This window comes from Trachurus trachurus (genome assembly GCF_905171665.1).
Source record: "Trachurus trachurus genome assembly, chromosome: 10".
Classification (NCBI taxonomy): Eukaryota; Metazoa; Chordata; class Actinopteri; order Carangiformes; family Carangidae; genus Trachurus; species Trachurus trachurus.
Genome location: NC_139894.1, coordinates 1,910,822 through 1,930,482, shown reverse-complemented (window position 1 = coordinate 1,930,482; position 19,661 = coordinate 1,910,822). Strand labels below are relative to the sequence as shown.

General features: G+C 47.4%; 1 protein-coding gene across 1 annotated transcript in view; it reads right to left on the bottom strand.

Moving 5' to 3' along the window:
* mgat4b (alpha-1,3-mannosyl-glycoprotein 4-beta-N-acetylglucosaminyltransferase B) overlaps positions 1-19,661 on the bottom strand; it is a gene marked incomplete at both ends in the record, with an annotated part of 131,895 nt that overhangs the window by 34,822 nt on the left and 77,412 nt on the right. The window contains 3 exons of the mRNA XM_083981080.1: positions 744-819; positions 16,138-16,251; positions 19,518-19,564. Coding sequence (XP_083837206.1) covers positions 744-819; positions 16,138-16,251; positions 19,518-19,564 — 237 coding nt within the window. The remainder of the gene's footprint in view (positions 1-743; positions 820-16,137; positions 16,252-19,517; positions 19,565-19,661) is intronic.

Below are 19,661 nucleotides of genomic sequence, written 5' to 3'. Positions count from 1 at the left end.
ATTGCCATAACCCCTATAGTCATAGCAGTAGGTTCGTTAGTTACCTTTAATTGTCGGTGCAAGCTGTTTTTAGAACGGCGGAGCAGAGCCACGAGCTGCTCAGAGCTACGCTACGGAGGCTCATTATGGGATTTCTTGGTTTCCCTCATCAAACTCATCAAATACACAATCCAACAACTCCAAAACGCTCTGGTGGACAAGTTGTGACCTGCACATTCACCACGCTATGAGGTAATAACACAACATTACCACACAGAGTTGTTTTAGAGGGAAATTCATGCAAAACCTCTGATGCACGTTGCCTTCAGGGACAGTTTTTCATCAACAGTCTCTGTATTTCCCTCTAAAACAACTCTGTCTGGTAACGTTGTGTTATTATCTCATAGCGTGGTGAATGTGCAGCTCACAACTTGTCCACCAGAGCGTTGTGGAGTTGTTGGATTGTGTATTTGATGAGTTTAATGAGGGAAACCAAGAAATCCCATAATGAGCCTCCGTAACGTAGCTCTGAGCAGCTCACGGCTCTGCTCCGCCGTTCTAAAAACAGCTTGCACCGACAATTAAAGGTAACGAACCTACTGCTATGACTATAGGGATTATGGCAATGGGCCAATTTGCCAAAATGTTGAACTATCCCTTTAGGACAAAACATGATGGATACAGGGAAGATAAACATTTTTATTATCTAACTGAGGCTGTCGGGCTTTTAATTTGATGTTTCTGTGCGTTGTCGTTGTTTTTACCTGGACGTAGTAGGTTCCTTTAGTCTGAGCGTACATCATCAGGAAACAGTAGTCCAGGTTCTGCTTTGTCCTCCACCTGAGGAAGAGGAGGAGGAGGAGGAGGAGGAAGATGAAGATGAAGAGGAGGAGGAGGAATAATGTTAATGTTATCATCTCACACACACACACACACACACAGCTATAATAACAGGCTGCTCAGTGGATAATCAGAAAAAAGCCGCCAGGGACACAAGATTCAATGAGCCATGAGATCACACACACACATAGAGTCACACATACGCACACACACACACACACACACACACACACACACACACACACACACACACACACACACACACACACACACACACACACACACACACACACACACACTATCCCCTCAGTGTACAACATTGACACACAACAACCACCTTCATCCTCATCTTCATCATCTCTCCGTTCTTATTCTTCTACTTTTTCTTTTACCGTCCGGTTTTAATAATCCATAATAAACTCCTGTTATAATATAATTTGAGTTATTTTTTGTCTTTGCCCTGTGTCTTGTCTCACAGGCTCCACACACACACAAACACACACACGGTTCTGTTTTCCTTTTATTCTAATTACATTTGGGACTGTTGCTCTGCTCATATCTTGCTCGGCTGCACCGTCACATTTTATCTCCTGTGTAATTCGTCTTTTATTTTATTTTATTTTCTCTTTTATTTCACCATTTTTTTTAAACCCGTGTTTGTGTATTTATGTATTTTTGATTCTCTTCCTATCGATCACGTCTGAGTTTCAGCACTTTGCCTTGTGGGTAGTTAGTTGGTGAGTTTTGGTATCTAACATGAGCATCTCCAGCTGTTTTACCTGCCTGTATTAACAATCAGCAGGTGAACATCTGGTCACTGATCGGCTGCTGATGTGATTAAACAGCTGTTTTTTTTGTAAATAAAGTTTCCTCGTTGTCATGGTGACATCTTGACACAGTGAACAGTCGTATCTGTTTGTTGATTCTCTCACAAGAAGTTTCTGCAGGATTAAAAGTTTCAGGTTTTTTTTAACCCACAGCTTCGGCCCGAAGGACGGAAAAACTCAGAACCAGCTCTGAGCATCAGTGTGTGTGTGTGTGTGTGTGTGTGTGTGTGTACAGATGAGGTTTGGTAAACAGCAGCGCCGCTCCACAACTGAGCAAACACACACACATATACACATACAAACACACACACGGATCCATATTTACAGCAGCAGATGGAGGCTGCAGGAAACTCAACACTCACAGAACTGAGCTGAGATTTTAGTTTCATTTAAAGGAAATAAAAGTGGAGCTGCTACATCAGTAAGGAATATATTTATATTATATTAAAATAATATAGTAATAACAGTGAATATAACCTGCCTGAGATATTTTTGTCTGATGGAAAATTATTAATTATTAGAAATAATAAGTAAATAAAAGTGAAAACCTGATCAATCTGATTTATTTTGACTCAGACTTTGGGTCAGTGAACGCACCACCTGTAATTACATGCAAAGACTGGAGCAAATAATTTGTCCCAGAATAAACTCTTTTATATTTCTTCTCATTTTTATTACTATCGTTATAAATTAATATAAAGGACAAAAAAGTGACATAAGTATAAACAGACAAACAGATGAATGGAAAATAAATAAATACATTTTGGTCATGAAAAATGCCATAAATATGTATTTATGCTTTTCCTGCATTTATTTCGTCACTTATTTCTGTGTTAATAAATAAATAAATAAATAAATACATAAACAGCACTTTGCTAAAAAGAAAAGAAAAAAATACCCGAGGCAATAATATGAAAATAAATAATTACAAAGATAAACAAATACTGTATGTGTAAGTACAAAGAAGTCACACATACAGTATAAGTTAATTTAAATGCTGACTAAATAAATAATAATTAATAGATAGCCTATAACTAATAATATATTATAAAATATCTGTGTTTCCTGTTGATGACGTCACACATGAACTTTATTTAGAGACTTCACTCGGCGACCAGAACAAAAATATCAAACAAACATCACCAGACTTGCATTTTTTTTTTTTTTTTTAAACAGAAAACTTTGTCCTCTGACCTAAATTTGGACAGACGGGGCCTCTGTAGTGTTTACACACATCGCCATGGAGACCCCTCCTCCTCCTCCTCCCACCGTGACCTCTGACCCCTGAAACAGTCGCTATAGTATCAGAAAATGCCCTTTACAGAGGTTTATGTAGCATGTGATGAACACATGAGGTCTGACGCCTCCAGCCCTGCAGACATCACTCCTCCTCCTCCTCCTCCTCCTCCTCCTCCTCCTCCTCCTCCTCCTCCTCCGCCGTCGTCTCTTTAACTTTATTGTTCCATAAATAAACCCCACCCTCCTCCTCCTCCTCCTCCTCCTCCTCCTCCTCCTCTCTATGTGTAGTTTTTTACTACAGGGAGCCTCTTTTTTTTATGTTTCCACTGGGATCTAAAACAATCCTGGAGAAGTGAGGTTTTTATAGGACGACAGTAAAGTTAACACTCTATCAGCCTCCTCCCTCTCTCGCTCCGTCTCCCACGGCGACGGACGAGACGATGTAATGCAGCCGAGACGTCGGCAGGAAGAAGTAAAGGGTTTTCAAAATAAAAGGAGGTTTAGATTTAAGCAATAGGAAGGTATATCACGACAGGCCGTGCGTGGTATATGCTCATTATACCACGGGAGGCTAAGGGGCGTTGTTCGGCCCGACGCGAAGCGAAGCGGTCACCAATAATGACAACATGAAAGAGGAATACGCAATCAATTTCATGTAGTTTTATTCAACCAGAAATACATATTATCCAATAAAATAGCCCCACTGTGAAAAAATAGTCCCACCTCTCCGGACGTTAGCTCCAAGTAGCTCTGTCACTGCTCAGTCCCCTCTACCGTTGTTAACCCTCTGGAGGTGAAAGTTAAACATGTGAATTCAACTACTTTAGTCCATTTTTTAACATTGTAAAAACACCGACTGTCTTTGGCTACCAACTGCAACAGTCCGTTGCCATGGATACATGACAACAACTTCCATTCATACCAGTCATACGTGCCTGAGGCGGAGTGATAACCTACGCTGTGATAAGGCTTTAGAACTGATCTGATTGGCTGGTTAACCACCAATCAGTTCGCCGGATTTCACCTTTCCGTTTTATAAATAAGAAATAAATATCAAGACCAGAGACCAAGAAATCACTCCTCCTCCATCACTCCTCCTCCATCACTCCTCCATCACTCCTTCTCCATCACTCCTCCTCTATCACTCCTCCATCACTCCTCATCTATCACTCCTCCATCACTCCTCCTCCATCACTCCTCCATCATCACTCCTCCATCACTCCTCCTCCACCACTGCTCCATCACTCCTCCATCACTCCTCCATCACTCCTCCTCCATCACTCCTCCTCCATCACTCTGCCATCATCACTCCTCCATCACTCCTCCATCACTCCTCCTCCATCACTCCTCCTCCATCACTCTGCCATCATCACTCCTCCATCACTCCTCCATTATTCCTCCTCCATCACTCCTCCATCACTCCTCCTCCACCACTCCTCTATCACTCCTCCTCCACCACTCCTCCATCACTCCTCCTCCACCACTCCTCCATCTCTCCTCCACCACTCCTCCATCTCTCCTCCATCACTCCTCCTCCACTCCTCCTCCATCACTCCTCCATCACTCCTCCTCCATCACTCCTCCATCATCACTCCTCCACCACTCCTCCATCACTCCTCCTCCACCACTCCTCCATCACTCCTCCTCCACCACTCCTCCATCTCTCCTCCACCACTCCTCCATCACTCCTCCTCCACCACTCCTCCATCTCTCCTCTATCACTCCTCCATCATCACTCCTCCTCCACCACTCCTCCATCACTCCTCCTCCATCACTCCTCCTCCATCACTCCTCCATCACTCCTCCATCATCACTCCTCCTCCATCACTCCTCCTCCACCACTCCTCCATCACTCCTCCTCCATCACTCCTCCTCCATCTCTCCTCCATCACTCCTCCATTATTCCTCCTCCATCACTCCTCCTCTATCACTCCTCCATCACTCCTCCTCCATCACTCCTCCATCACTCCACCTCCACCACTCCTCCATCACTCCTCCATCACTCCTCCATCATCACTCCTCCTCCATCACTCCTCCATCACTCCTCCTCCATCACTCCTCCATCACTCCTCCATCATCACTCCTCCTCTATCACTCCTCCATCACTCCTCCTCCATCACTCCTCCATCACTCCACCTCCACCACTCCTCCATCACTCCTCCATCACTCCTCCATCATCACTCCTCCTCCATCACTCCTCCTCCACCACTCCTCCATCACTCCTCCTCCATCACTCCTCCTCCATCTCTCCTCCATCACTCCTCCATTATTCCTCCTCCATCACTCCTCCTCTATCACTCCTCCTCCATCACTCCTCCACCACTCCTCCATCACTCCTCCTCCATCACTCCTCCATCACTCCACCTCCACCACTCCTCCATCACTCCTCCATCACTCCTCCTCCATCACTCCTCCTCCATCACTCCTCCTCTATCACTCCTCCTCCATCACTCCTCCTCTATCACTCCTCCATCACTCCTCCATCACTCCTCCTCCATCACTCCTCCATCACTCCTCCTCCATCACTCCTCCTCTATCACTCCTCCTCCATCACTCCTCCATCACTCCTCCTCCATCACTCCTCCTCCATCACTCCTCCATCACTCCTCCTCCATCACCACTCCTCCATCACTCCTCCTCCATCACTCCTCCTCTATCACTCCTCCTCCATCACTCCTCTATCACTCCTCCATCACTCCTCCTCCATCACTCCTCCTCCATCACTCCATCTCCATCACTCCTCCATCACTCCTCCTCCATCACTCCATCTCCATCACTCCTCCATCACTCCTCCTCCATCACTCCTCCTCCATCACTCCTCCATCACTCCTCCTCCATCACTCCTCCATCACTCCTCCTCCATCACTCCTCCTCCACCACTCCTCCTCCATCACTCCTCCATCACTCCTCCATCACTCCTCCTCTATCACTCCTCCTCCATCACTCCTCCATCACTCCTCCTCCATCACTCCTCCTCCATCACTCCTCCATCACTCCTCCTCTATCACTCCTCCTCCATCACTCCTCTATCACTCCTCCTCCATCACTCCTCCATCACTCCTCCTCTATCATTCCTCCATCACTCCTCCTCCACCACTACTCCATCACTCCTCCTCCATCACTCCTCCTCCATCACTCCTTCATCACTCCTCCTCCATCACTCCTCCTCCATCACTCCTCCCCCATCACTCCTCCTCCATCACTCCTCCATCACTCCTCCTCTATCACTCCTCCATCACTCCTCCTCCATCACTCCTCCTCCATCACTCCTCCATCTCCATCACTCCTCCATCACTCCTCCTCTATCACTCCTCCATCACTCCTCCTCCATCACTCCTCCATCACTCCTCCTCCATCACTCCTCCATCTCCATCACTCCTCCATCACTCCTCCTCTATCACTCCTCCATCACTCCTCCATCACTCCTCCTCCATCACTCCTCCATCACTCCTCCATCACTCCTCCTCCATCACTCCTCCATCACTCCTCCGCTATCACTCCTCCTCCATCACTCCTCCATCACTCCTCCTCCATCACTCCTCCTCTATCACTCCTCCTCCATCACTCCTCCATCACTCCTCCTCTATCATTCCTCCATCACTCCTCCTCCACCACTACTCCATCACTCCTCCTCCATCACTCCTTCATCACTCCTCCTCCATCACTCCTCCTCCATCACTCCTCCCCCATCACTCCTCCTCCATCACTCCTCCATCTCCATCACTCCTCCATCACTCCTCCTCTATCACTCCTCCATCACTCCTCCTCCATCACTCCTCCATCACTCCTCCTCCATCACTCCTCCTCCATCACTCCTCCATCACTCCTCCTCTATCATTCCTCCATCACTCCTCCTCCACCACTACTCCATCACTCCTCCTCCATCACTCCTCCTCCATCACTCCTCTATCACTCCTCCTCCATCACTCCTCCATCACTCCTCCTCCATCACTCCTCCTCCATCACTCCTCCATCTCCATCACTCCTCCATCACTCCTCCTCCATCACTCCTCCATCACTCCTCCATCACTCCTCCTCCATCACTCCTCCATCTCCATCACTCCTCCATTACTCCTCCATCACTCCTCCTCTATCACTCCTCCATCACTCCTCCTCCACCACTCCTCCATCACTCCTCCTCCATCACTCCTCCTCCATCACTCCTCCTCTATCACTCCTCCATCACTCCTCCTCCATCACTCCTCCATCACTCCTCCTCCATCACTCCTCCTCCATCACTCCTCCTCTATCACTCCTCCATCACTCCTCCTCCATCACTCCTCCATCACTCCTCCTCTATCACTCCTCCATCACTCCTCCTCCATCACTCCTCCTCCATCACTCCTCCTCTATCACTCCTCCATCACTCCTCCTCCATCACTCCTCCATCACTCCTCCTCCATCACTCCTCCTCTATCACTCCTCCTCCATCACTCCTCCATCACTCCTCCTCCATCACTCCTCCATCACTCCTCCTCTATCACTCCTCCATCACTCCTCCTCCATCACTCCTCCTCCATCACTCCTCCTCTATCACTCCTCCATCACTCCTCCTCCATCACTCCTCCATCACTCCTCCTCCATCACTCCTCCATCACTCCTCCTCCATCACTCCTCCATCACTCCTCCGCTATCACTCCTCCTCCATCACTCCTCCTCCATCACTCCTCCTCTATCACTCCTCCTCCATCACTCCTCCATCACTCCTCCTCCATCACTCCTCCATCACTCCTCCTCTATCACTCCTCCTCCATCACTCCTCCTCCATCACTCCTCCTCTATCACTCCTCCTCCATCACTCCTCCATCACTCCTCCTCTATCATTCCTCCATCACTCCTCCTCCACCACTACTCCATCACTCCTTCATCACTCCTCCTCCATCACTCCTCCTCCATCACTCCTCCCCCATCACTCCTCCTCCATCACTCCTCCATCTCCATCACTCCTCCATCACTCCTCCTCTATCACTCCTCCTCCATCACTCCTCCATCACTCCTCCTCCATCACTCCTCCTCCATCACTCCTCCATCTCCATCACTCCTCCATCACTCCTCCTCCATCACTCCTCCATCACTCCTCCATCACTCCTCCTCCATCACTCCTCCATCTCCATCACTCCTCCATTACTCCTCCATCACTCCTCCTCTATCACTCCTCCATCACTCCTCCTCCACCACTCCTCCATCACTCCTCCTCCATCACTCCTCCTCCATCACTCCTCCTCTATCACTCCTCCATCACTCCTCCTCCATCACTCCTCCATCACTCCTCCTCCATCACTCCTCCTCCATCACTCCTCCTCTATCACTCCTCCATCACTCCTCCTCCATCACTCCTCCATCACTCCTCCTCTATCACTCCTCCATCACTCCTCCTCCATCACTCCTCCTCCATCACTCCTCCTCTATCACTCCTCCATCACTCCTCCTCCATCACTCCTCCATCACTCCTCCTCCATCACTCCTCCTCTATCACTCCTCCTCCATCACTCCTCCATCACTCCTCCTCCATCACTCCTCCATCACTCCTCCTCTATCACTCCTCCATCACTCCTCCTCCATCACTCCTCCTCCATCACTCCTCCTCTATCACTCCTCCATCACTCCTCCTCTATCACTCCTCCATCACTCCTCCTCCATCACTCCTCCATCACTCCTCCTCCATCACTCCTCCATCTCCATCACTCCTCCTCTATCACTCCTCCATCACTCCTCCATCACTCCTCTATCACTCCTCCTCCATCACTCCTCCATCTCCATCACTCCTCCATCACTCCTCCTCCATCACTCCTCCATCTCCATCACTCCTCCATCACTCCTCCTCCATCACTCCTCCGTCACTCCTCCTCCATCACTCCTCCATCACTCCTCCTCCTCCATCACTCCTCCATCACTCCTCCTCCTCCATCACTCCTCCTCCATCACTCCTCCATCTCCATCACTCCTCCATCACTCCTCCTCCATCACTCCTCCGTCACTCCTCCTCCATCACTCCTCCATCACTCCTCCTCTATCACTCCTCCATCACTCCTCCTCCATCACTCCTCCTCTATCACTCCTCCTCCATCACTCCTCCTCCATCTCCATCACTCCTCCTCCATCACTCCTCCTCCATCACTCCTCCATCACTCCTCCTCCATCACTCCTCCTCTATCACTCCTCCTCCATCTCCATCACTCCTCCTCCATCACTCCTCCTCCATCACTCCTCCATCACTCCTCCTCCATCACTCCTCCTCTATCACTCCTCCTCCATCTCCATCACTCCTCCTCCATCACTCCTCCATCACTCCTCCTCCATCTCCATCACTCCTCCTCCATCACTCCTCCATCACTCCTCCTCCATCACTCCTCCTCCATCACTCCTCCATCACTCCTCCTCTATCACTCCTCCATCACTCCTCCATCACTCCTCCTCCACCACTCCTCCATCACTCCTCCTCTATCACTCCTCCATCACTCCTCCTACCTCACTCCTCCATCACTCCTCCTCTATCACTCCTCCATCACTCCTCCTCCATCACTCCTCCTCCATCACTCCTCCATCTCCATCACTCCTCCATCACTCCTCCTCCATCACTCCTCCATTACTCCTCCTCCACTCCTCCTCCATCACTCCTCCATCACTCCTCCATTACTCCTCCTCCACTCCTCCTCCATCACTCCTCCATCACTCCTCCATCACTCCTCCTCCATCACTCCTCCTCCATCTCCATCACTCCTCCTCCATCACTCCTCCTCCATCACTCCTCCATTACTCCTCCTTCACTCCTCCTCCATCACTCCTCCTCCATTACTCCTCCTTCACTCCTCCTCCATTACTCCTCCTCCATCTCCATCACTCCTCCTCCATCACTCCTCCTCCACTCCTCCTCCATCACTCCTCCATCACTCCTCCTCCATCACTCCTCCATCACTCCTCCCCCATCACTCCTCCTCCATCACTCCTCCATCACTCCTCCTCCATCACGCCTCCATCACTCCTCCATCACTCCTCCTCCATTACTCCTCCTCCACCACTCCTCCATCACTCCTCCTCCATCACTCCTCCATCACTCCTCCTCCATCACTCCTCCATTACTCCTCCTCCACCACTCCTCCTCCATCACTCCTCCTCCATCACTCCTCCTCCATCACTCCTGCTCCATCACTCCTCCTCCATCACTCCTCCATTACTCCTCCTCCATCACTCCTCCATTACTCCTCCTCCATCACTCCTCCTCCATCACTCCTCCTCCATCACTCCTGCTCCATCACTCCTCCTCCATTACTCCTCCATCACTCCTCCTCCACCACTCCTCCCCATCACTCCTCCTCCATCACTCCTCCATCACTCCTCCTCCATTACTCCTCCATCACTCCTCCTCCACCACTCCTCCATCACTCCTCCCCCATCACTCCTCCATCACTCCTCCTCCATCACTCCTCCATCACTCCTCCTCCATCACTCCTCCTCCATCACTCCTGCTCCATCACTCCTCCTCCATCACTCCTCCATCACTCCTCCATCACTCCTCCATCACTCCTCCTCCATCACTCCTCCATCACTCCTCCATCACTCCTCCTCCATCACTCCTCCTCCATCACTCCTGCTCCATCACTCCTCCTCCATCACTCCTCCATCACTCCTCCTCCATCACTCCTCCATCACTCCTCCTCCATCACTCCTCCATCACTCCTGCTCCATCACTCCTCCTCCATCACTCCTCCTCCATCACTCCTCCTCCATCACTCCTACTCCATCACTCCTCCATCACTCCTCCATTACTCCTCCTCCATTACTCCTCCATCACTCCTCCTCCATCACTCCTCCATCACTCCTCCTCCATCACTCCTCCATCACTCCTCCTCCATCACTCCTCCATCACTCCTCCTCTATCACTCCTCCATCACTCCTCCTCTATCACTCCTCCATAACTCCTCCTCTATCACTCCTCCATCACTCCTCCTCCATCACTCCTCCTCTATCACTCCTCCATCACTCCTCCTCTATCACTCCTCCATCACTCCTCCTCCATCACTCCTCCTCTATCACTCCTCCTTCATCACCCCTCCTCTATCACTCCTCCATCACTCCTCCTCTATCACTCCTCCATCACTCCTCCTCTATCACTCCTCCATCTCTCCTCCATCACTCCTCCTCCATCACTCCTCCTCTATCACCCCTCCATCACTCCTCCTCTATCACTCCTCCATCACTCCTCCATCACTCCTCCTCCATCACCCCTACTCCATCACTCCTCCTCCATCACTCCTCCTCCATCACTCCTACTCCATCACTCCTCCATCACTCCTCCATTACTCCTCCTCCATTACTCCTCCATCACTCCTCCTCCATCACTCCTCCATCACTCCTCCTCCATCACTCCTCCTCCATCACTCCTCCATCACTCCTCCTCCATCACTCCTCCATCACTCCTCCTCTATCACTCCTCCATCACTCCTCCTCTATCACTCCTCCATAACTCCTCCTCTATCACTCCTCCATCACTCCTCCTCCATCACTCCTCCTCTATCACTCCTCCATCACTCCTCCTCTATCACTCCTCCATCACTCCTCCTCCATCACTCCTCCTCTATCACTCCTCCTTCATCACCCCTCCTCTATCACTCCTCCATCACTCCTCCTCTATCACTCCTCCATCACTCCTCCTCTATCACTCCTCCATCTCTCCTCCATCACTCCTCCTCCATCACTCCTCCTCTATCACCCCTCCATCACTCCTCCTCTATCACTCCTCCATCACTCCTCCATCACTCCTCCTCCATCACCCCTACTCCATCACTCCTCCTCCATTACTCCTCCATCACTCCTCGTCAATCTCTCCTCCCTCCTCGTGCTTTTGCAGCTTCCTCTGCTGATGATGTCACTTCCTGCTTACACACTCAGGTGTGTGTGTGTGTGGACCTAGTGGTCACGTCCCCCCCCCCCCCTTCCCTCCTCCCCCTCCTCGTCCGTTACCATGGGAACAGGGCCAAAGAGGTGGGGCAGCCTTTTATTAACGAACATGATGTCGCCTCGATCTGCGTACTGACCCTCATAGAGCGCGTGAGTGTGTGAACTGGCTCTCACCGTCACGTCAAGGAGACGAGAGCGTGTGTGTGTGTGTGTGTATGTGTGTGTGTGCGTGTGTGTGTGTGTGTGTGTGTGTGTGTGTGTGTGTGTGTGTGTGTGTGTGTGTGTGTGTGTGTGCCTACTTAGCTCACTCAGCGTGGTTCAGAGCCTCATGAATTAGCCATGACTGGCTGACAGATGCCCGGGGAGCTGTTTAACACACACACACACACACACACGGACACACACTTTCCCTGATTGCAGGAGTTGATAAATGACACACACACACACACACACACACACATACACACACACACACACACCAGGTAAAACATTAAGACACTGTGTGCATACATATAGGAGTGGGTGCATGTGTGTGTGTGTTTGTGAGGTGTAATTATGATAAACTGCTGTTTCTCAGGTAGACGGAGGAGGAGCCGTCGCTTTAAATCACAGACTCTCTGAAGAGAAACTTTGAAACAACAACAACAACAACCTCGTTTATTAAGTTGTTTACTTTAATCTGATTGGTTCGTCTTCGTCGTGACTGTTGCATCGCAGCAGGTTGCCAACGGTTACGAAGCTTTGAATACTGAAGACATCACTTCATCACTACAAACCCCCGAGGCCTGAAGCGATGAGATGAAGGAGGCTATAAGTCACCGAAGGAACCTGTTCTCATTATTTCCAAAACAGTTTTATAAAGAACCCAAAATCTTTTACTATTTTAACGTCTTAACTGAGCTTCACCTAAACGATCTTTTTTTTTTGTTCGTTTTGGAAAACTTTTCCGTGAACACAGCATCCCCAGGCGGTCAGACTACTGAACAGTAGCTTTAAATGACTGTGAAGGCCGTGGACTATTGATTGATTGATTGATTGATGTATTTATTGGGGCTTGTTATTGTACACTGCCTGCTTTAGATGATTGTGAATGATTGTGAATGAAGGAATGAATGAATGATTGTGTAGGCCACTATTGATTGATTGATCTATTAATTTGATGCTTCTTATGGTATATTGCTTGTTTTACTTGCCATTGTTTTTTATATGCTGTGAACTGTCGTTATTGGTTTCTATTTTTTAAGGGTTGAGAGTGAGCCAGGGCAGACTACAGTACATTTCAATGCATTGACTGTACACTGTACCTGTCACGGCACACATTTTGTGGCCTGTAGATGTCTTATTTTGTTGAAATCTGTCATAAAAGAGACTATATTGTTAAGTGTTTTTCTATTGGTCAGTTAAGGTCATGTGACCGTAAGTTACAGGAAGTGCAGTCATTCTTTCTCCATGCGGTCAGGCAGACAGCTCCTCTCCTCTTTTCTTCTACGTGAGTGCCTTGGAGAGCCTTTGCTTGTAGTTTTGTTAGTTTTTCTGTGTTTCTGTTCAACAGAGCATATAAATAATTTAACAATTCTTAAGCTGGATTTAAAAACACAATAACTGTGATAATATAGTTTGCTAAATGCTAAGCTAAGCTAAATGTAGCTTATTGTTATGGATTGTGCATTGAGACTGTAATCAATGTAAATTCATTCTGGATTGTATTTTTGTGAGTTACTAAAGTACTGTAACTTTATATTCATTTCAGTTTTACAAAAAAGGATGGAAAGAAGAGTAAAAAGGATTCAGTAAACATAGCCTACTCCTGTGTCCGACTTTCTCTAAATCCTGCTGTTAGCTATCTGCAAAGTCCTTCTAGGCAAGTCAGGCCACTCGGCGGCCATATTGGCGACGCTTCGAAAAGCCCAAGAAGACCAGACCCCTATCTAAATGAATGGAGGGGTGGTCAAATCCACCCTTTAACGTGATAGCAGGGCGGAAAAAACATACAGACGTGCTAGCCAGTGAAATAAGATACAAATAAAAACCAAAAAAACATAAACTTTACCGCAGAATGACGTTTAAATCGCTATTTTTCCACAGGGAGTACTCAACTGCGCATGCGCACGGATTTACGACACCGCCGTCACTGTACGGCTGTAACGGCTGAGTCCGTGATCTAGCAGCAGCCCGAGCATACCTACACCGTGACCGGTCTGCCCTGCTCTACCTGGAGACATATCGGCTTGAGTCTGGAGATTTTTGCCCAAAAATAAACGCTAGACTTACATGAAATCTGTCTTAATCATCACCTATGGGCTCTTAGTTCTGTGTGTGGTGACTGTGTCTGCTCCCCCCTCCCACCCGCTCCCCCGATCCCCACTAACGTTAGCTGTCTCGGATGCTATCGAATGCTAGCATGGATGTATTAGTGCTAGCATGTCGTCTCAGCAGCAGCAGCAGTCAGTTAAAAATAAATAAATACAGTCCGAGTGAACCGCTGGAGCCACGGACTGATTACCGACCATCACTAACAACTAAAGCCTCGACCGGTAACAAGTATGAGGGGCGTTCGTTGTGCTGCGCTAGCTCGATGCTAACTTCGACTAGCGGTAGCGTTAGCATTCGCCGCTAGCTTCGGTTAGCATCCGCCGCTAACAGCCGCTTCTCAGCTCACAACAAGCCTCTCGTACTTGGTACAATAAAACAATAGAGGCTCTCTTTATGGTGACGGTGTCTATCGGTCCACGGCTCCAGTTCTTCACCCGGACTGTGTGTGTTTTTTTTTTTGAGTGGACTGCTGCTGCTGCTGCTGCTGCTGCTGCTGCTGCTGCTATCATGGACAGGAGGCTAACGCCCCAGGGGAGGGGGCCCAGTATGTTTAGGTTAAAAAATGAAACGAACAAAACTATACATTCAAAAGTTAAATTAAAGAAAATGTGGACTGATCGGTTCATTGTAAAACGCTTATTGATGTGAATGTGGTGAATTCTGTATACGTAGCCCCGAGGTAGCTCTTTCGTTCATTTCGTTTTCGTTGTTGTTGCCACCAGATAGGTTTGTCTGTCGTAAATCTACTTGTGCGCATGCGCTGGTGCAACAACATGATTGGCCTAGTTCAGCTCTGGCAATGCAGGTGATTGGCTGCTGGTGAAAAGGGGCGGGACATGCGCCATCTTTGGCGTCGCAGCTTTCCCCATTCGAAACGGGCAGAGTGGTCTGTCTCCTCATATTATAACGTCTCTGCTATCTGTCAGTTTGTCCCTGAGGCGTGTATCATATACGCACAGAATAGTACCTTTTAATGTATATGACAAATAAACTAACCAACTAACTCATGAAAACGACTCCAAACACTGTAGTACTGTACATACTCCAGGCCTGCGTGTGGCGCTGTGTCAGAGCTAATACGATGATGATGATTTAACGGGCGAGATTCAGCCGCAGACAGTTAGTCGGCTGTTGTTGTTATTACATAGACTGTAACGTCTCGCGGTGTGGCTCAGGTTACAGGTTAGAGCGGTGGGGGGTATGACATCATCAACATCACCGTTTCCAAAAAACAAACAATGCAGTTTTCACGCCGCCAAAACAAAACGCAGTTTCTGTCTGGACGGGACACCGAAACGATAAAATACTTAATTACAGACTCACTGAAACCTGTATCTGTGTGGACAGGCTCTAAGTCTATAAAACACACAAATGCACAAGATTGGCCAACAACAACAAGCCAAACAAATGTTACTGCAGGTGTGAACAGGTGTGAACAGGACCCGACTGTTCTACGAAAACATCACCTGCAGCCAAACATTCATATTCACATCTGGAACATCTGTAAAAACCACAAACCAGCTCATTATCCTGGTTTATCTGTGGGTTTTATTGACGTTTGTTTCTTTTTCTTCTTTTTCAATACGTTTGTGTGCGATATAAGAGACTAAACAGGTGGTGTGTGTGTGTGTGTGTGTGTGTGTGTGTGTGTGTGTGTGTGTGTGTGTGTGTATTTGTGTGTGTTGAAGAGGTTAAATTATTTCATCTGTGACAAAAGTTCATGTTCGTTTCCTCAGAAAGAGAAAAATGAAACCGATGATTCACTTCATACTGTTATTAAACAAGACTTTTATAGAGTAAGAGGAGTTTCCTGTCCTGAAACCACACAGACACACACACACACACACACACACACACACACACACACACACACACACACACACACACACACACACACACACACACACACACACACACACACACACACTTGTTCCAGAGAAACTGACTCATGCAGTTGGCGAGGTGTTAAATAATCCAAGAGGCTGGTTTCTGCTCAGACCCAAAGACACACTAACACACAAACAGACACACAGACACAAACCTGACTCTCTCCTTTGGGTCTCCGAAGGACTCTCGGAGTCGGGAGAAGTCGGGGTAGAAGTGGACGGACGGAGAGACGACCTCCAACAGACCAGACTGGATCTCAACTGGAAAACTGGAGGAAAACAAGACGAAAGAGAGTTCAGTTTATTTATTGTTGTTTATTGGTTTTTATTATTTCAATGTGACACAATGTCTTTTAAAACTAAAGGAAAACAAACAGCTGTTGAAACAAAGTGACTCTCAAACGACAGAATGAGGAAGAAAGAGGTAGAGGAGGGAAGAAAAACAAAGGCAGGTAAAGAAAGAAAGAAAGAAAGAAAGAAAGAAAGAAAGAAAGAAAGAAAGAAAGAAAGAAAGAAAGAGAGGTAAGGAAAGAAAGTAGAGAAGGAGAGGAGTGGTGTTGAGGAGGGATGAAAAACAAAGGCAGGTAAAGAAAGAAAGTGAAGATGGAAGGAGATAGGAGAAAGAGATAGCTTTCTTTCTTTCTTTCTTTCTTTCTTTCCTTCCCTTTCATCTCCTATCTCTTTGCTTGCTAAAGGAAGAGAGAGCGGCGCTCGCTTTATAGTACCTCTCCGCTTCACACGGGCGGTGTCTCTCTGTCCACTTCCTCGCATTTAACATACTGGACTTTGTATATTTACTCAAACTACTTCTGTATCTTCTGCCACGTGAAATAAACGCACATCTAACCGTGTTTGTGTCGTGTTTTTGACGTTAGCTCGTCGTTATTTCCGCCATTTTGGGACGCGCGGGGATCTAAAACGAGGTTACCATGGCAGCGTCTGTTGTACAAGCAAAGACGGAAAGAAAGGAGAAAGAAAGAAAGAAAGAAAGAAAGAAAGAAAGAAAGAAAGAAAGAAAAAGAGGTAAGGAAGGAAAATAGAGAACGAGAGGTAAGAAGGAGATGTAAGGAAAGATGGAGTGGTGTTGAGGAGGGAAGAAAAACAAAGGCAGGTAAAGAAAGAAAGGAAAGATGGAAGGAAAGAGGAGAAAGAGATGGGAGAGGAAAGGAGATGAGAAAGAAAGAAAGAAAGAAAGAAAGAAAGAAAGAAAGAAAGAAAGATTTTTTATTTTATTTATTTTTTAAATCAAAAAAAAGAAAGAAAGAAAGAAAGAAAGAAAGAAAGAAAGAAAGAAAGAAAGAAGAGAAGGAGAGGTAAGGAAAGATAGTAGAGAAGGAGAGGTAAGGAAAGAAGAGAAGGAGAGGTAAGGAAAGATAGTAGAGAAGGAGAGGTAAGGAAAGAAGAGAAGAGAAGGAGGGGTAAGGAAAGAAGAGAAGGAGAGGTAAGGAAAGATAGTAGAGAAGGAGAGGTAAGGAAAGAAGAGAAGGAGAGGTAAGGAAAGTAGAGGAGGAGAGGTAAGGAAAGATAGTAGAGAAGGAGAGGTAAGGAAAGAAGAGAAGGAGAGGTAAGGAAAGTAGAGGAGGAGAGGTAAGGAAAGAAGAGAAGGAGAGGTAAGGAAAGTAGAGGAGGAGAGGTAAGGAAAGATAGTAGAGAAGGAGAGGTAAGGAAAGAAGAGAAGGAGAGGTAAGGAAAGATAGTAGAGAAGGAGAGGTAAGGAAAGATAGTAGAGAAGGAGAGGTAAGGAAAGAAGAGAAGGAGAGGTAAGGAAAGTAGAGGAGGAGAGGTAAGGAAAGTAGAGGAGGAGAGGTAAGGAAAGATAGTAGAGAAGGAGAGGTAAGGAAAGTAGAGGAGGAGAGGTAAGGAAAGTAGAGGAGGAGAGGTAAGGAAAGATAGTAGAGAAGGAGAGGTAAGGAAAGAAGAGGAGGAGAGGTAAGGAAAGTAGAGGAGGAGAGGTAAGGAAAGTAGAGGAGGAGAGGTAAGGAAAGATAGTAGAGAAGGAGAGGTAAGGAAAGAAGAGAAGGAGAGGTAAGGAAAGAAGAGGAGGAGAGGTAAGGAAAGTAGAGGAGGAGAGGTAAGGAAAGATAGTAGAGAAGGAGAGGTAAGGAAAGAAGAGAAGGAGAGGTAAGGAAAGTAGAGGAGGAGAGGTAAGGAAAGAAGAGAAGGAGAGGTAAGGGAAGATAGTAGAGAAGGAGAGGTAAGGAAAGAAGAGAAGGAGAGGTAAGGAAAGATAGTAGAGAATGAGAGGTAAGGAAAGAAGAGAAGGAGAGGTAAGGAAAGATAGTAGAGAAGGAGAGGTAAGGAAAGTAGAGGAGGAGAGGTAAGGAAAGTAGAGGAGGAGAGGTAAGGAAAGAAGAGAAGGAGAGGTAAGGGAAGATAGTAGAGAAGGAGAGGTAAGGAAAGAAGAGAAGGAGAGGTAAGGAAAGATAGTAGAGAATGAGAGGTAAGGAAAGAAGAGAAGGAGAGGTAAGGAAAGATAGTAGAGAAGGAGAGGTAAGGAAAGAAGAGAAGGAGAGGTAAGGAAAGATAGTAGAGAAGGAGAGGTAAGGAAAGAAGAGAAGGAGAGGTAAGGAAAGATAGTAGAGAAGGAGAGGTAAGGAAAGAAGAGAAGGAGAGGTAAGGAAAGATAGTAGAGAAGGAGAGGTAAGGAAAGATAGTAGAGAAGGAGAGGTAAGGAAAGAAGAGAAGGAGAGGTAAGGAAAGAAGAGAAGGAGAGGTAAGGAAAGATAGTAGAGAAGGAGAGGTAAGGAAAGAAGAGAAGGAGAGGTAAGGAAAGATAGTAGAGAAGGAGAGGTAAGGAAAGATAGTAGAGAAGGAGAGGTAAGGAAAGAAGAGAAGGAGAGGTAAGGAAAGATAGTAGAGAAGGAGAGGTAAGGAAAGATAGTAGAGAAGGAGAGGTAAGGAAAGATAGTAGAGAAGGAGAGGTAAGGAAAGAAGAGAAGGAGAGGTAAGGAAAGAAGAGAAGGAGAGGTAAGGAAAGATAGTAGAGAAGGAGAGGTAAGGAAAGAAAGAGAAGGAGAGGTAAGGAAAGATAGTAGAGAAGGAGAGGTAAGGAAAGAAGAGAAGGAGAGGTAAGGAAAGATAGTAGAGAAGGAGAGGTAAGGAAAGATAGTAGAGAAGGAGAGGTAAGGAAAGAAGAGAAGGAGAGGTAAGGAAAGAAGAGAAGGAGAGGTAAGGAAAGAAAGAGAAGGAGAGGTAAGGAAAGAAGAGGAGGAGAGGTAAGGAAAGAAGGAGGAAGTAAAGAGGAAGGTTCCTACTGTGTGTGTGTGTGTGTGTGATTAATTAATCATGCATTAACATGCTGCACATTGACTACACGCCATGAACAATGACACACACACACAACCACACACAGCTGTTCACACACTGCTGCGATGTGGCCGACAACACACACACACACACACACACACACACACACACACACACACACACACACACACACACACACACACACACAGAGAGGGAGGGGAGCTGAGGAAGCTCCCTCTCTTGTGTTTGTTGCTATAGAAACGATATCCCATCATGCAGGTGGACTTACAGGCGCTTCAGGTTGTCTGCTACACTGGTGGCGTACTGCGGGTCAGCCTGGACACACACACACACAGACACACAAACACACACACAGAGAGAGAGAGAATTGTTTTAGTAGTTTGATATTTGGTTTCACACTACGGTGGCCCCC